This window comes from Drosophila albomicans, chromosome 3 (assembly GCF_009650485.2).
Source record: "Drosophila albomicans strain 15112-1751.03 chromosome 3, ASM965048v2, whole genome shotgun sequence".
NCBI lineage: Eukaryota > Metazoa > Arthropoda > Insecta > Diptera > Drosophilidae > Drosophila > Drosophila albomicans.
The window spans coordinates 31,888,788-31,905,867 of NC_047629.2; the positions used below are offsets into that span (position 1 = coordinate 31,888,788).

Consider the following 17,080-nt stretch of genomic DNA (forward strand, 5'->3'; position numbering starts at 1 on the left):
CGTTTAGGTAGGTGTAGAGCTATCGTAATCTCCTGACTTATTCTATCTGGGAAATACAAGTTTTATACCTGTATTCTCTCAAATGAGTAGCGGGTATCTCACAGTCTGGTCTTGACTTTTATGCTTATTTTTCAATGTCAATAAATTGAATTTAAAACACTTTCGTACTCAGTCGCTTTTGCTCTCTCACCAGTAGTGCACTATGGGACCAAAAACGGTTTTTTGTGACATAAATTTCATTTCAATTAGTTTAACATAACATAGAACCGAAGTGTATCATACCATTAATATAAACAGAGCACACTACTGTTAAGAATTTAACCGATTAACAGAGATGTTAATACTTGTGAAAACACGGGCTGTAATCATAAGATCCCTGCAGAACTGGAGGTGTCGATTGGCCATGGGCAAGTGCTTACCTCGCCGATCACTACATGGGTACTTACTAAAGTGACCCTATAGTAATCGAACGTCGAACCACCGAGTCGACTCGAGTTTGCGATTGGCCCTAGATAAGTGCTTATTTCACCAGCAAGAACTGCAGGGATGTTACAAAATATTTAATGTTTAGTTAGTTAAAAGCCGCAATTACTATCAAAACTCCTAACTAAACTAAGATCACTTATAGAGAAAAATTTAAAAGATTAAGACACAACTTATGAAACAATTTAATTAATAAAAGTGTTATTTCGCACAGAATAACTTCTTCACATACCAAACTTTTGTACAATATCACAAAAAAAATAGTCGTTGGCCCCATTGTGCACACAATGTTGTTTATACACAATCAGCGAACGCTTGATTTAGCAATCTACTCTCTCACTCTCTCTCTCTCTCTCTCTTGGCTCTCTTTCAAAGCTCAATGTCAACAATTAAATACATGTGTTTCGTTTTGGTTTGATGTTGTCAGTTATTGGTTTGACGTTATTCATAATATAATTAGATAGCTAAAAGATAATCCGGCAAGTATTTTATAAAATAGCCTAAGTTCTATTTTTATTTTTCAGCACTTATTAAAATAATTTTTCATGTTCCCATATAAAATAAGTAAAGTCATACACAACATCTCACACATACATTTACAGCATTCAAAATCGCACCCATTATTTTTAGCACACTTTTATTTATCCATGTGGCGATCACATTTTAAACTCGCTCAGCTCGCACAAAGATTCCTCCAATGGTGCCCAAGACAAATGACTTTGGATTATAAACAAGCGGAAGGTCAGTCTTATCGCACACCGAGAACTTGAAGTTCTTTATCAACTGGGCCAGGCCAATACGTGTCTGCATTTGGCCAAAACGCATTCCCACACAGTTCCTTGGACCATCACCAAAAGGCAACCACTCGACAGAGTCGCGGTTGGCAACTTGTTCGGCTGAGAAGCGTTCAGGATCGAATGTGTTAGGGTCAGGGTAGAAATCTTCATCGCGGTGATAAGCAGCCGCAGGTATGATCACTTGAGTGCCCTTTGGTATAACATATTTGGGATGACCCGGAACAACATAGTCTTTCAGAGCTTTGCGCTCCAAGAAAGGCACGATAGTATAAAGACGCAATGTTTCTGTAGATATAAAAGCAACTTAAAATTCCATCACGCATAAAAATTGTGAATTTTCCTACCTGATATGACCTGATCCAAGTAACGCATTGCTTTGATACTTTCATAAGTTACTTTTCCATCGTGTTGTTGAAGAACTTTGTTAATGTCTTCTCTCACTTTGTCTTGAATGTCTGTGTGCTGAGACAACTCATAGAGACAATAGCTCATGGTAGAAGAAGAGGTCTCAAAGCCAGCCAAATAGAAAACAAACACTTGAGCAGCGAGTTCTCCAATTTGCAACCCTTTGACGACATCCCCATTCTCCAATGTGTAGCTTCCCTTTTGCTTCATTTCGATCAACATCTCCATGAAGTCGTTGCGCTTGATCTTTTCTTTTTCGCGATATGCCATTGTTTCCTCAACAAGTCGCATAAAGAACTCGTGGACATCATCGGGAACCATTCGCATTCTTAACGCGCTGGCCAATTTAGGAAAACTTATTTCGAAAGCAGTTAGGAGATTGCCATGACGCAGATCCGTGAATACCTTGCTTCCCATTTTACGGAAGTCAGTGTCAGGAGTGCGAAGAGTATTGCACTCAATGCCAAAGGCACAGGTGCCAATGACGTCAGTGGTGAAGCGAGCCATCAGTTCTTTGATCTCGATAATAGCACCTCCAGATTTGGCTGGGACTTCTTCAAACATCACATTAACGAACTCTTCGGACACTTTTATAACAGTTGGAAACATGAACTTCATTTTTCCGGACGTAAAAGTGGGCGAAAGTCTCTGTCTCATCTCCTTCCAGCGTGGTCCATCTAAGTTGAAGAGGTGGCCAGTCAATGGATCATCGCGTGTATTGTAGAACTGTCCACGATCGGCAAAGTTGCTGAAATCCTTGATTAATACATTCTTGGCTAACTCAATGTCCATAAGAAAAGCCGATCGTTTGTGCAGGAAATTGAAACCAACAAACGGGTGACCTGCTTTACGGTATTTGTTATAATATTCCTCGAGAATGTTGTGTACGATGCGATTCTTGCGGAAACCAATCATGTTACCATAGAATGGATGCGGCGGATCCTGAGGAATTCCTCGATTCCGCCAGAACGTTGTGTTGCTATATATGAAATAAGCAACTAGCGCGGATATCGCGATCACAAAATATATTAGGAAGATCATTTTGAATTTGTGCACAGCATCGTCTGAGGTTTTGGCTAAAACTGAAAGTTGCCGTCGCCAACGTGTATTTACGAAAGCATTCGTTGCTACTCAGCATGATAAAGCAATTTTTTCAGTTGTTGTTATGCTTTGCTATGTAATTTGCAAAGCTTATATTAATAAAATTTACTAGCTAAATAACAGACAACCGGTTACTATGAGGGAGTTTGTATACAGAATGCGTAGTAAACGTTCTCAATTCAAAAGATATTCTCAAAATAAGGTGAACAAGGTGAACAAACTGTACATACAATTAAATGCTTTAATGAAGCATGATTTAATGATCGTAAAACAAGTTTCATTTCACTTCATTTCTATTAAATAGTAATTACCATTTGGGTACATATAAAATGTTTTTATTTACTTCATTTTTTACATTTTAAAAACAAATTTAACAATGATATTGAAATTGGTAAACAAACGATATAAATTTTGCATGTTAAGGTTTAAAAATTTTAGAAAATAAATTTAATGTAGACATTTTTTAATAACTTTAAATTCTTGATAAAGAAAATTAATAGATTACTTTTGTATGGTAAAATGTTTAAAGTAATCTATGATGCGAATTCCTATTAATTTTTAGAATGCAATCCAATGTATATAACATGACATAGCTTAACGTATCAAATGACGTCACTCTCAACATTAAGAAAAAGACAAGTGAATGATGTTTTATGAGTATTCAATAAGCCAAATGTAGGAGACAGACAGGAGATAGAGAGAGAGAAAAGTAGCTCGAAATGTCGGTTGCAACTCAAAACCTGTATTTAATCTGACCTTGAGCTCGCCCCACTTCTTAAACCAAATACGTGTTGGTCGTGTGAACTTCAAGCTGTGGCTAACAAAGATTATAACAACAAAAATATATGTTCTTATTATGAAAAAATAGCCCAACCAAGCAGAAGAAGGTGACATTCTTATCCATAATGAATGCATGAGTACTCAAAACAAAGAGAACGCATTCATTCACTCATCTCCTCAAGATAAAAAACAAAAACAAGAAAAATGTGCTGGAAAAATAGCTTAAGTAGACGCTGCAGCGACCTCACTTAAGCGCTAAATAAAAATGCAAATCTAAATGCGACAGAAGAGCGACTGTGAATAACTATGGTATATGCGGGTATAAATGCGGGCTAAAACCAAGTGGGAACAAAGCAAAAACCTCGAGAATGCCTGCTGAAAAGACAATGTATGGGACATTGGCTAAAAGATATCCTGTATATAGTAACTTAAAATATAAGTTGTATATGCTTATGAAATATCAGCAAAAAATTGTTAAGGCAAAATCAAAGTTTAAATTCGCATTAAGGAACTTTTCTATGATATACAAAATTTAAAAATAAAAAAGAAATATTTTCAAAAACACAACTACTAAAGTTTTCTAATTGCCTTTTAGAATTAAGATTGAAATATTTCTTAAGATTGATTTGAGTAAACATAAATATAATTTAAAGAGGATACATTTTAACTATCCCCTGAACGTTTCTCATAATTTTTTTGTGAAATAATTAGTTCTTTGAATAAACAATTATTTTTTATTCAACTTAAAGTTTGACATTATTATTCAGATAATTAGATGCAAGACTATCTGGATAGTATTTTATAAAATAGCATAAGCTGTATTTTTATTTTTCAGCACTTATTAAAATTATTTTTGTTGCTTCCATAAATATAAATAAAGTCAATACACATACACAACATCCCACACATACATTTTCAGCACTTAAAATCGGACCCATTATTTTTAGCACACTTTTACTTATCCATGTGACGATCACAGCTTAAACTCGCTCAGCTCGCACAAAGATTCCTCCAATGGTGCCCAAGACAAATGACATTGGATTGTAGACAAGCGGAAGGTCAGTCTTATCGCACACTGAGAACTTGAAGTTCTTTATCAACTGGGCCAGGCCAATACGTGTCTGCATTTGGCCAAAACGCATTCCCACACAGTTCCTTGGACCATCGCCAAAGGGCAACCACTCGACAGAGTCTCGGTTGGCAACTTGTTCGGCTGAGAAGCGTTCAGGATCGAATGTGTTAGGGTCAGGGTAGAAATCTTCATCGCGGTGATAAGCAGCCGCAGGTATGATCACCTGAGTACCCTTTGGTATAACATATTTGGGATGTCCGGGAACAACATAATCATGCAGAGCTCTGCGCTCCAAGAATGGCACGATAGTATAAAGACGCAAAGTTTCTGTAGATATAAATGTGAATTGAGACTCCGTCACGATCCGAAAGTGCGAAATGTCTTACCTGATATGACCTGATCCAAGTAACGCATTGCTTTGATACTTTCATAAGTTAATTTTCCATCGTATTGCTGCAGAACATTGTTAATGTCTTCTCTTAGTTTGTCTTGAATGTCTGTGTGCTGAGCCAACTCATAGAGACAATAGCTCATGGTAGAAGAAGAGGTCTCAAAGCCAGCAAGATAGAAGACAAAAACTTGAGCTGCCAACTCTCCAATTTCCAACCCTTCGACGACATCACCATTCTCCAATGTGTAGCTTCCCTTTTGCTTCATTTCGATCAACATCTCCATGAAGTCGTTGCGCTTGATCTTTTCTTTTTCGCGATATGCCATTGTTTCCTCAACAAGTCGCATAAAGAACTCGTGGACATCATCGGGAATCATTCGCATTCTTAACGCGCTGGCCAATTTAGGAAAACTGAATTCGAAAGCAGTCAGGAGAGTGCCATGACGCAGATCCGTAAATACTTTGCTTCCCATTTTACGGAAATCAGTGTCAGGAGTGCGAAGAGTATTGCACTCAATGCCAAAGGCACAGGTGCCAATGACGTCAGTGGTGAAGCGAGCCATCAGTTCTTTGATCTCGATAATAGCACCTCCAGATTTGGCTGGGACTTCTTCAAACATCACCTTAACGAACTCTTCGGACACTTTTATAACAGTTGGAAACATAAACTTCATTTTGCCAGAGGTAAACGTGGGTGAGAGTCTCTGTCTCATTTCCCTCCAGCGTTTTCCATCCAAATTGAAAAGATGACCAGTCAAAGGATCGTCACGAACATTGTGAAACTGTCCGCGATCGGCAAAGTTCGTAAAATCCTTGATCAACACATTCTTGGCCAATTTAATGTCCATGATGAATGCCGATCGCTTGTGCAGGAAGTTGAAACCGACAAACGGATGACCGGCCTTACGGAATTTATTATAATATTCCTCGAGAATATCATGAACGACACGATTCTTGCGGAATCCTATCATGTTGCCATAGAATGGATGTGGCGGATCCTGAGGAATTCCTCGATTCCTCCAGAACGTTGTGTTGCTATATATGAAATACGCAACTAGCGCGGATATCGCGATGACCAAATATATTAGGAAAATCATTTTGAATTTGCGAACAGCTTCGTCTGAGGTTGCGGCTAAGACTGAAAGTTGCCGTGACTAACTTGTATTAACGAAAGCATTCGTTGCCACTCAGCATGATAAAGCTACTTTTTCAGTTGAGGAGAGGCAGTTGTTGTTATGCTTTGCTATGTAACTTGCAAAGTTTAGATTGATAACAATTACGAGTGGCTAAATAGCAGTTGACTATTATTCAGATAACGTAAGACTCTCATAAAAACCTGCCTCCCTCTCTGGATAACCGGTTAAAGTCAGGGAGCTTTGATACTGGGTACATATTAAATGCTCTCAATTCAAGAAATATTCTCTAATTAAGAAGAGAACACATCCAAGGTGAACAAACTATATATTTGAATTCTTAAGTGAAGAATGGATTTAATAATCGGTGAATCAAGTTTCGTTATAATTTAAGAATAATTGCCTATTTAAGAATCATTAAATAATTTTATTTTTATTTTTTGCTATTGTTATTAGTCAATATAAAATGTTTGTGTTTGGTAAACAAATATAATCAGTGTATTTGTGGGTTAAGCAATTAAGCAAATTAACTTTATAATTTCATATTTTTGAAACTGTTGTATTCATTCTTTATTAAAGTTAGAAGTTTTTTCCACAAGAACTTTAGTTTCGATCGGTTTGACTCTTGATATATAAAATAAATTACTTCGCATTACTTTTTTACCTATGCTAAAAGTTCTTATCTGAAGAACTTTCGTTTGTCATAGTTTATATATTTAGAATGCATTTGTTTTTTAATGTGCATAACACGATACCGCATAACTTGCCAAATCACGTCGCTTTCTCAGTGATTGATGTTCTACGAGTATTCAATAAGCCAGCTGTAGGAAACAGACAGGAGGTAGAGAAAGAGAGAGAGAAAGGTAGCTCGCTGTGTCAGTTGAAGAGCTTAAAATGCATGCTCTGAATCGACTTGATACTCGAAAGTTGGCGCAATTATTGTATCTATCGCTGCAAATGTGCCTGTGACAGTTTCACATTGTGTCCTCTGCTCATCCCCTTATCTTTTGTCCTATCTGTGCATTTGTTATGCCGGTGTCCTTGTGCCCACAGCTGATTGTGAATGAAGCAACAGGACTTAAATGTATACATTCGCATTGCCCGTTGACGTTTATTTAATTGTCTGCGAGATTTCTCATTGGGATAAAAATGTGCGAGAAGCACTCTCAATTATAAATGACATTTAAGGGCACAATTCAGTTTACTCACTCACTTGCCCATTTAAGGCGACTGCAACTCAAAACCTGTCTTTAATCTGACCTTGAGCTCGCCCCACTTCTTAAACCAAATACGTGTTGGTCGTGTGAACTTCTAGCTGTGGCTAACAAAGACTATAACAACAACAAAATTATATATTTTTATTATGAAAGAAAAAAAACCCAGCCAAGCAGAAGAAGGTGACATTCTTATCCATAATGAATGCATGAGTACTTAAAACAAAGAGAACGCATTCATTCACTCATCTCCTCAAGATAAAAAACAAAAACAAGAAAAATGTGCTGGAAAAATAGCTTAAGTAGACGCTGCAGCGACCTCACTTATGCGCTAAATAAAAATGCAAAACTAAATGCGACAGAAGAGCGACTGTGAATAACTATGGTATATGCGGGTATAAATGTGGGCTAAACCCAAGTGGGAACAAAGCAAAAACCTCGAGAATGCCTGCAGAAAGCACAAAGTATGGGACACTGGCTAAAAGATATTCTGTAATGCAATAGTAATAGTATAATATAAGTCTTATATGCTTGTGAAATATCAGCAAAATAATTTTAAGTAAAAATCAATGTTGCAATTCATCAGAACAAACTTTTCTATATAAAATTTTCAAATTAAGGAATGTTTTCAATATATATACATATCTATATTATAAAAAAATTAAGTTACTAAATTTTTCTAAATATGATACGTATCAGAATTAAGATAGAGACATTTCTTTAAAATAATTCAACGTTTAAACGTAAATATAATTTAAAGAAGATCAAATTTAACTTTACGCTGAACTTTGCTCAGACTTAAGCTATCCTCAAAACGATTTTATTAGTTAGCTTTTTATAAAGCCAACATTAAATATGATGCGCTTATCTTATCAATGCACTTAAATCATAAAGCAGCTTCTCACAGTGGATTTTATAAAAATGCGAAATAAATTAAATAAAAAATACAAAATTTCTTCAAAGATGCCTCTTTTAAACAACAATTATTATACAAATACAAAATTAAAAAGTTTCCACACTTTAATTATCACAAATAATCCACTTTGAATAAGCAGCCTATACTTTCATTACTACCCGACTCGTCACTTTAAAGGGTATTTGACACAAGGTTCTACAATTGCAATTGCAACTACAACTGCTGCATTCAGCAAGACGTTCAGCTGATTTGATGTTGTGGTGTTTTGTTGTTGACTTATCAAGCTGACAGCCAAGGTGCTAGCGAAACACACACACATTTGCATTGCATTTCCTTTCCCCTCAGCGTTTGCTAATTACGCAAGCGCAGGCTCCAGCATCTCTTTTTGGATTCATGTAAACAGTCAGCTAATTGTTTGGACTGCAGAAGAGTGACAGGAGGGGGAGGGGAGAAGAAGAGACAAGCAGAGACCGTAGGAGGTGTTAAGCCCGCTGCGAAGACAGCTCTTTTAAATGCAAATGCCAGAAAAAGGGTCCCAACAATATCTTCTTAGCTACAGCTTCAGCATCAGCTTTAGCTCAAGGTGTGTGTTGTCTGTCTTTCTAGCTGTCTGACTGTCTGGCTGTCTCTATATCTGTCTGTTTGTCTGTTTGTGCCTTGCATAAATTAGTTTTGTTTGCGTCTGGCAGCTACCCCCGAGCAACGACAACAGCAACAGCTAAAGCAACAGCAACAGCAGTCACTTTAAACAAATTGTGAACTGTGAGCTGTGAATGGGGAGTAGTGCGCATTTCCTGTACTCTCATCTGGCACAATGCGATGCGCTGCTCTGCTCTGCGCTGAGCTGAGCTGTGTGTGTGTTATGTTGACAAAACGCTGTTGTGGCAGTCAGCATCAAGACTCTGCCTGCTGCCACACATTATGTAAATTTCAAAGGCAAAATCACAATAAGAAATCCGCATCATGTAAGAAGAAGTGATTACCCATTACGACTTCGAATACGTGTCCCAAAAGCAAAAGGCTCAAGGGCAGGCCATACCTTTTATGAGTATATAAATACGGCACACACATAACATACACACATATGTACATGCACAGAACACACAACACAACACGGAGCAAACACACACAATCAAAAATTGCAGCTGAGCATAGGAAGTAAGGAAATGGCAAAGGCGAAATCCAAAGCCAAGTCAAGCCAAGTCGAGCAATTGTTGTTCAAATTGGATGGCGTTGGCTTTGCCAATAATAATAATAAAAAAAAAGAAAATCCAAACAAATATTGTACATGTATTTGTGCATGTTCTTGGCTCATGTTCTCATGTACATAACTTGTGCGTGTGCGTCATATATGTTTTTTTTTTCTTCTTGGGATTTTGTCAATTGCAGCCAACCAAATTGAAGTTGGCTTCCTTCCGCTGCTTCCGTTGCAGACAAGCCCAAGTTAAAAATACTCAAAAGTTATAGTATGCGCATATATGATAAATGATAATAACGTAATCAGTACTTGACATGTAATTAAATATATATTTCGGGAGCACCTTAAAGCGTTAACACTTTAAGCAAAAAAAATTGCAAGCTAACGATGAGAAAATTTGTATGTGAAATGAATTTAAAATGACTCACATTAAACTTGCAAAGCTTTTGCAATTTATTAAGTAGCAAACTGATTGCGAGTCTTTCACTGAAAGCAGCTTTAATTCAATCTAAACAAATGCCGAATCTTTGTCAATCTCCGACTCTTCTTGGTGACACTTGACAATTGAATTTCGCATGCGAATAATTAACTGCCAAGGGGCTTGTGATTTAAAGTTGTCAAAGATATGAAATGAATGTGACATCAGCTTGCGCTGTGTGTGTGTGTGTGACAAGTTCATCGCATAAAATGCTGATTGACTTGCCATCACGATGTGCGCTCTTCCTTCCGACTGTTTGACATGCGAGGAAAACCTCGATGGCGCGTGTCACACGATTTGAACTAAATTCACATCACATCACATATGCTTGGGGGTGGGTGAACTTCAATTGGCAAAGGCAATGCGTCGGCTACTTGATATTGATTTCGATGCTGTCATTTTTGCTACAATTTGCACAATTTGCGGCGAACAATAAAAATTGTTTGCATGCACATTCAAGTTCGAGCGAGCGAATGTATAGACAAGCATTATTATTATTTACGGAATTGCTTCCTCTATGCAATAAAAATCAAACTCATAGAGCAGTCAATGAATGAACGACCGACAGACTGACTGACTACTGAGTGAGTGATTGACTGTCTGTAACATTGACTGACTGCGCGTGTGTTTCAGGGTCTCCGAGGCAAATTGCCAAGTCGACCCAGTGGACTTGTTTAACAGAGATCAAGACCACAACATAGTGACAGCAACAGCAGCAGCGACAGCAAAAGCGACACCGACCGGACATTTGCTTGACAAATGATGATTTATGTTGTCGCTTCTCTGATGTCGCATCAACTCGCTGAACTCATTCGACTCTTCTGCTTGCAACAATAACGCAATCTGAACTTTTTACGATGCCACAAAAAAAAAAAAAAAGAAGCAGAGCAAGAGCAATAGTAAATTTCTGGGTTATTGGGTGATAAAATTTTCGATTTTAAATTTGTCGCTGAAGAAAAGTGAAAGCTGCCTGCTTGGCAGATAAAAACAGCAACTGCGGGTTACTTTTTAGAACACACACACACTGGCCAAAGGGGAAATGCAGGGAAAGCTGAAACCGGAAAAATGCTTTGTGAGACACACAAAATGCTCAAATAAATTCTGACACAAAAAAAGAGAGCTAACCCTTAAGACTTAAACAAATAGTTACAAAAGCCATTTCAAATGAATTATTAGCTTGTGTGAGTGAAGTAACAATAAAAAGGTTAAATCTGTTGCTAAGATTATCACTGGCAGATGCTGTAGATACTCTTCAAAAATGAAAATTTAAATAAAGAGAATTTTATTTTAGATGTAATAGCAGGTTACCAAAATTAAAGAAATATATTTCACAAACTCTTTTTTATTAATTTCGCAATTCACAATTTAAATGAAACTCATAAATAATATAGTAGGCAATGATTTTTCATTTGATTTATACATCAAATATTTAATAAAGCTTAATTAAATTTACACACATATAAGTTTTTTCTTTACTATTTTGTTTTAATAATACAGAATTGAAATGCCACTAACAAAAATGTCAATACTTCATCATTTGATTTACACATCAAATATTGATGCTGTGATAGTCAACATATCCATTGTCAGTGTATTAAAAAGGATAACAGTCAAAATGGCGGCAAAATCAACATAATATTTATTATTTGGGCTACTGCAGCATTGTGTGTGTAATATTATTACTCCGTCCGTAATTCTCACTAGGCACATCCATTCCATCCCCCGCAATCTCCCCGAAATCCCCCTCGCATCTCACTTAATGCCTCACAGTTAGCCGTCTGCATAACTCAACGCGTTTATTTTCGTTAACTGAAATTTTATTAAGCCACGTTTGTGCCGCATCGCAGGCAAGCATAAACATGTGCGCCGCATAGGCGCATAAAAACCCAAACATATTTCAGCAGGCCAAACCCACACATACCTACATATATGCACATATGTGTGTGTGTGTGTGCCTGGAGGGTGAGCATCCTTGGACCTGTTGAAAATCGATATGTTTTGACTGTGTCCAACATACATCAGAGCAGTGTAAAGGGCGCATGGGAAATGCAAATTCAAATTACTTTAAATTATTGGAACTCTGACAAAAGTGCAAATATCGTTTGCAGCACTTTAAGCCACAATTAAAAGAAGTGATTTTCAATTGTTGGCCTTTGATTTGCGATATTAAATTAAAGACAATCAATTGATTGCATTGAGTTATTAATATACACTACGAAATAAGTACTTTTTAAAATATAAATATACCAACAATTGCAAGATTTAAAATATAGTTAAAAAAAATTATTTTTAATTATTAGAATAATTGATTTCATGGAGCTATTAAAATAGCATGACAAAATGCCGAAAAAAAACAAAAGTGAATAAAAACAGAATGTGAATTTCTTTTGAATGATTAACAAAAACAAAATTTAAGCTCTAGATAAAAAAGTTATTTTCAAAAGTTATATTATTTGAATGCCAAATGGAATTGCAATAAAAAGCACTTTAATTAAGCTTTTAAAAGAGTATCATAAAAATATGGCTAAAACACTTTGATAAATATTATATTAAGTGAACTTCTCCTCTAGAATGAAAAGAGGATGACATTTAAACTGTCGTTTAAAGTAAGTTTTTCGATTGTTAGACATTGATTTTCCAAATGCAATTTGAGCCAAAAATTAAACGATTGAAATAACCGGAGAAATGCCAGAAAAATGCTGTTACAAAAGCAATTTCCAGTTGGCCAAATATTGTTGGCGACATTTAAACTATAATTAAAATAAGTGCTTCGCTTTTCGACCTTGAATAAGCCAAATTGGATTTACACAAAAACTTGCAGCTACTCATGTCTGATGCATTAGCAAGATATCCTGTAAGGCGAGTAATGAAAATTGCACAACAATAATTGGCAAATAAAACTTTCATCATCGCTCGTTTGACTCGCTGCAGGGCATTTAAAATCTATATTTATATCGAATTGCTGCTGTTTGATTTATTGTCTCGTCTGCTACTTTTTTCCAGAAACAATTGTACAATTGGTTTTGCGTTTGTCTTTTATGTTTTATTTCGGGTGGAGACAAAACCTTTTGAAGTTGTCGCTGCCAAAGTGGCTCTCCTCCGACTCCAACAGCACTCGAGTTCTGCAGCTCTTCTGCTCTTCAGTTGCCTGCTTTTTAGCCAATCTCTTTCGCTGTTTTTTTGTGTGCTTTTCTGGCTTGGCCCCAAATGCAAATGGGGCTCCCAGACGCTGGGGAAAACAAACTTTTGCCTGGCAAATAACAAATATTGTTTAAATCAATTCAGCACATGCAACGCAACTCAATTTTATTTCAACCATTTCTTTTTTTCTTTTTTGTTACCCAGCTCCCATGTTCATTGTACAAATATTGATTTTTTCTTTGGCAAAACTTTTTTCGAAAAATTTGATTTTCTAATTTATAGTAGGAAGCAAAAAGTTAGATCTGTTTGCGGATTTTCTTAAATTTTTCCGCAACTCGAACGAAAAAAAAACAGAATACAACAAACATGGCGATTGACTGGCACTGAACTTGATAAATGTTTGGGGGCAAGGTTGCTGCCGAAAACCGGCCTCAAATATTTCCTTATATGAGTTTCGACATTCAACGCCTCCGTTTCTCGAGTCATGTTGCATATTAATGCTCAATTGTTAACTGTAGCAGCGGGTCGTTTGGTTCTTACATCGAATGTGTGCAGAATTCATTTTTAGGAGTGAAAATATTAAAGCCTCTATCTTTCTTATAAGTTTACACAAATTTGGACAAATTGTTATTTAATAATTATTTAGATTTATTCTCTAGTATTTAATGTTACGCCTTATTTAAAATTATTTCTTAGAATTAATTGTTAACAACAATTTTTAAGCTTTTTTCAATCATTTTGTTTTTTTTTTTTTTAATTAAATCTTGGCAACAATTTTTAAGCTCGTCTCAATTATTTAGAAGTCTTAAATATGCGTAACAATTTTCTCATTATTAGTTGTTATTTCTTATTGTGAATTAATTCTTGCATTGCTTTCAATCATTTTGGTTGTTTGTTTCATACTCATAGAAAATTTAAATGATATTCAATAAGTTTAAATAGAGTTGATGAATTCTAAATTTAATTTGTTGTAAATGAAGACAGTAGCTTTATAGGGTATTCAGTGCTTCGTCCACGCTTAAATAGATTATCCTGCTGTGTGTTATTTTATTTTTATGATTTTTGTTCGTATTTATGGTAATCGACATCAAATGTTGGCATTAAGCTTATTGGCATGGAAAGCAGCCACAGTCGCATTTATAAATGTTTTCATACGCTGATTGTTGTTGTTGTGTTGTTGTTGCTGTTTGTAGGCCTGAATACACACACAAACATACACATACACACACAGAATTACACCCACAGGCACACGCATTAGCAGAATTATTGTAGATATATCAAAAATTTGCATGTGTTGGGGCGGCTTTTCATATTTGGCTACATTTATTTATTTTTTTTTGTGGGCACGTTTTGAATTTGAACGTGCTCAAATTTATGAGCATCACGTTTTCTCGCTCTCTCTCTCTTTTATTAATATATATTCTGTTTGTTGGTCTAATTTGTTTGTTAACAGCACAAAATATGACAAAATATAAGATTTAGTTTGCGCGTATTTTTAGCACCTTATCAGACACATAATTTGAGAGTGATTTTTTTCGCCTCTCATCTCGTCTTGATGTTTTGCATTAATTTGAAGGTTTTGTGGCACATGTGACGGGCTTATCTAATGAATGATATATTTTGAAGGTTTCGATAAATCAAACAAACTAAGCTTTTAGCACATTCAATTTGCGGCTTATCGCATCAAATAAATACGTTCACGTTCGATTTTCGGTAGCAGGAAGGAACTGATAAGCTACCTGTTGATAGTGTTTGATGCGCCTCCAATTCAATATGTAATCAATATCAATGGAATAACTGAGTGTACTTCAACTAAGTTGGCTTTTCAGGTTCACTAAGTGGATTGCAAGTGGAGTGTAGTCCAAGTGCAAATGATTGATTGATAGAAACATTTCATAGTCAGAGTCTTGTAAGCACGTAAATTGATTGCACTTCAATCTGTAAAATTTTTCTCTCTTGTACTTGTATAAAAAATAGTTGAGGTGTCAATGATGGCAGCTCTTCATAGTATTAATTTCTAAATAAAATATTAGTTGAAGTGGTACAACATGGTCTACTTAAATTAAATGAAAACGAAAATCGAATCAAGTATGCAATATAAAATTTTCATAACTACAGAAAAAATACAAAACAAGTAAGAAATCTACAGTCGAGTGTGTTCGACTGTGAAATACCCGCTAATGAAAGCAAAACAGTGTGGTATTTATTTTAAAATATACTAAATTAATATTCCACAAAAATACAAAAAATACCTTCCGATATATTTAGTATATTGATATGTGAAAAATATACCAGATTGCTGGGAAATGTATTAAATATTCCACTTACCGGTGATAAAAATATTAAAATTTATCAGTTTAACAATTTGTTTAATATTCCTCTGAATGCAGTTCATAAATTCCATTCGTAAATAACTTATTTAATAATTTTATGCTTTCCATTTAATAATCTTTTGAATGCAGTTCACACATTCCTTTAATAAATAACAATTTGACAACTTTGTGCTTTCTCTTTAATATTCCTTTGAAAGCAGTATGTATTTTGTTAATTAAAAAATAAGTCCCGAAAAACCCATTAAATTAATCAGCAGAAGGTTTTCATAATGTATCGCCTTTAACTATTATTTTCATAATTGACTAATTCAAAACACGAAAAATTTGTGCTATGAGCAAAGTCATTTCGTTGAGCAGAAAAATGCGTTAATTATTTCATTTTAACAAATTGCAAAATTACCTCACTCGCTGGCAATTAGACAACGTCAAAGTTGCATGCAACATTTGCAAAAGTGAAACTCTTTTATTTGATTGAGAGTTTCTCATTGTGGACACAGGTGTTCGCTGTCAGTTTCAGTTGTAGAAAAGGGGAAAATAAAGTTTTTCCAGGCACTTCTCTCTTCCTCTGTTGAGCCATGTGGTAGTGAAAAAGGCAAATGTCTGGGAAGCTTTTAGCTGTTGAGAATCAAATTAATAAAGCTAAAAGTATACACAAACAGACACACACACACACACACATACACACACACATTGACAGCTGAGTGTGTTGTTGTGAGATAAAATAATATGAAAATGCTGTTATTTTGATAAGCGCGGCATAAACATTGCTGTGCATACACATATTATACACCTCGGCTAGCCACAAGCTGTGCTGGGGCATGTGGCAATTTTATTGCAGCCCTCCCACGTACACACACACAGGCACACTCATATATGTATATAGCCTATTAAAGATTATTAAAAGCGCCTTGATCTCAGTTGGTGTTGCCGTGGCGCGTGTTCCTTGCTTCGCTTCCCTTCCGACTGCTCTTCTTGTGTTGCTGCTGCCGCTGTTGCTGCTGCACGCACGCAAACTTATTGATCCATAAAAAATATAAAACATGAGCATTATTAGTATTTGATGTGCCTGAGAGAGCAGCAGCATCATCCGGGCGCAGCATCATCCACTTAACAGGGCTTATGGCGGAATGTGCATACGCTGGAAAGGAGACGCACCTCTGACCTTTGCCAAGGTTGTTGCAACACAGCAGCAGCAGCAGCAACAGAAGCAACAGCTGCGACAGTCTTGCAGCAGCATCTTCTCATCTTCTCAAGCATACTTATTAATTAGTTACTGTTTGTTTCATCAATTTCAAATTGAGCCACTCGCCATAAATCTCAATCTCAATAATTTCTATTGGATTTCGATTGGATCAGCCAATAATCATTTATCTGCATTTATATTGTGTATTTTCTCTTTTTATTCGTATTCGTTGATAAAGTTATGTGACTGATAAAGCTGTTGTCTCGCATTTTGTGGCCATTCATCTTGTTGCCTACTTTGCTTATTCATCTATGCATTTTTATTGACTGCCTCTGTGAATCGGTGGCAATTTGGTTCGCCCCAAGTACCCAAAAGTACCATCAATCATATTCACTGGCAACATACGCCTTTTGTCTGAACCTTTTGTCAATGCCCTTTAGCTATGAAATCGTTGA

At 36.0% G+C, this 17,080-nt stretch overlaps 3 protein-coding genes across 5 annotated transcripts in view; all 3 read right to left on the minus strand.

Moving 5' to 3' along the window:
• LOC117572192 (rap guanine nucleotide exchange factor 4) overlaps positions 1 to 17,080 on the minus strand; it is an 81,544-nt gene that overhangs the window by 46,351 nt on the left and 18,113 nt on the right. The gene's annotated exons all lie outside the window — the stretch shown is intronic.
• LOC117572200 (cytochrome P450 6a2-like) lies at positions 873 to 2,775 on the minus strand. Its single transcript, XM_034254856.2, has 2 exons — positions 1,625 to 2,775; positions 873 to 1,565 (listed from the first exon to the last, which is right to left on the minus strand). Exons 1-2 carry the CDS (start codon positions 2,724 to 2,726, stop codon positions 1,147 to 1,149), a joined length of 1,521 nt encoding a protein of 506 aa, XP_034110747.1. The 5' UTR covers positions 2,727 to 2,775; the 3' UTR covers positions 873 to 1,146.
• Positions 4,319 to 6,156, minus strand: LOC117572196 (cytochrome P450 6a2-like). Its single transcript, XM_034254851.2, has 2 exons — positions 5,025 to 6,156; positions 4,319 to 4,965 (listed from the first exon to the last, which is right to left on the minus strand). Exons 1-2 carry the CDS (start codon positions 6,124 to 6,126, stop codon positions 4,547 to 4,549), a joined length of 1,521 nt encoding a protein of 506 aa, XP_034110742.1. The 5' UTR covers positions 6,127 to 6,156; the 3' UTR covers positions 4,319 to 4,546.

What these genes read in the sequence shown, in the direction of transcription:
- LOC117572200 (XM_034254856.2), bottom strand. Translation starts at nt 2,726, where the DNA reads ATGATCTTCCTAATATATTTTGTGATCGCGATATCCGCGCTAGTTGCT. An exon ending in CTTGGATCAGGTCATATCAG is followed by an intron (nt 1,566 to 1,624) that starts GTAGGAAAATTC and finishes TTATATCTACAG; the next exon opens with AAACATTGCGTCTTTATACT.
- LOC117572196 (XM_034254851.2), bottom strand. Translation starts at nt 6,126, where the DNA reads ATGATTTTCCTAATATATTTGGTCATCGCGATATCCGCGCTAGTTGCG. An exon ending in CTTGGATCAGGTCATATCAG is followed by an intron (nt 4,966 to 5,024) that starts GTAAGACATTTC and finishes TTATATCTACAG; the next exon opens with AAACTTTGCGTCTTTATACT.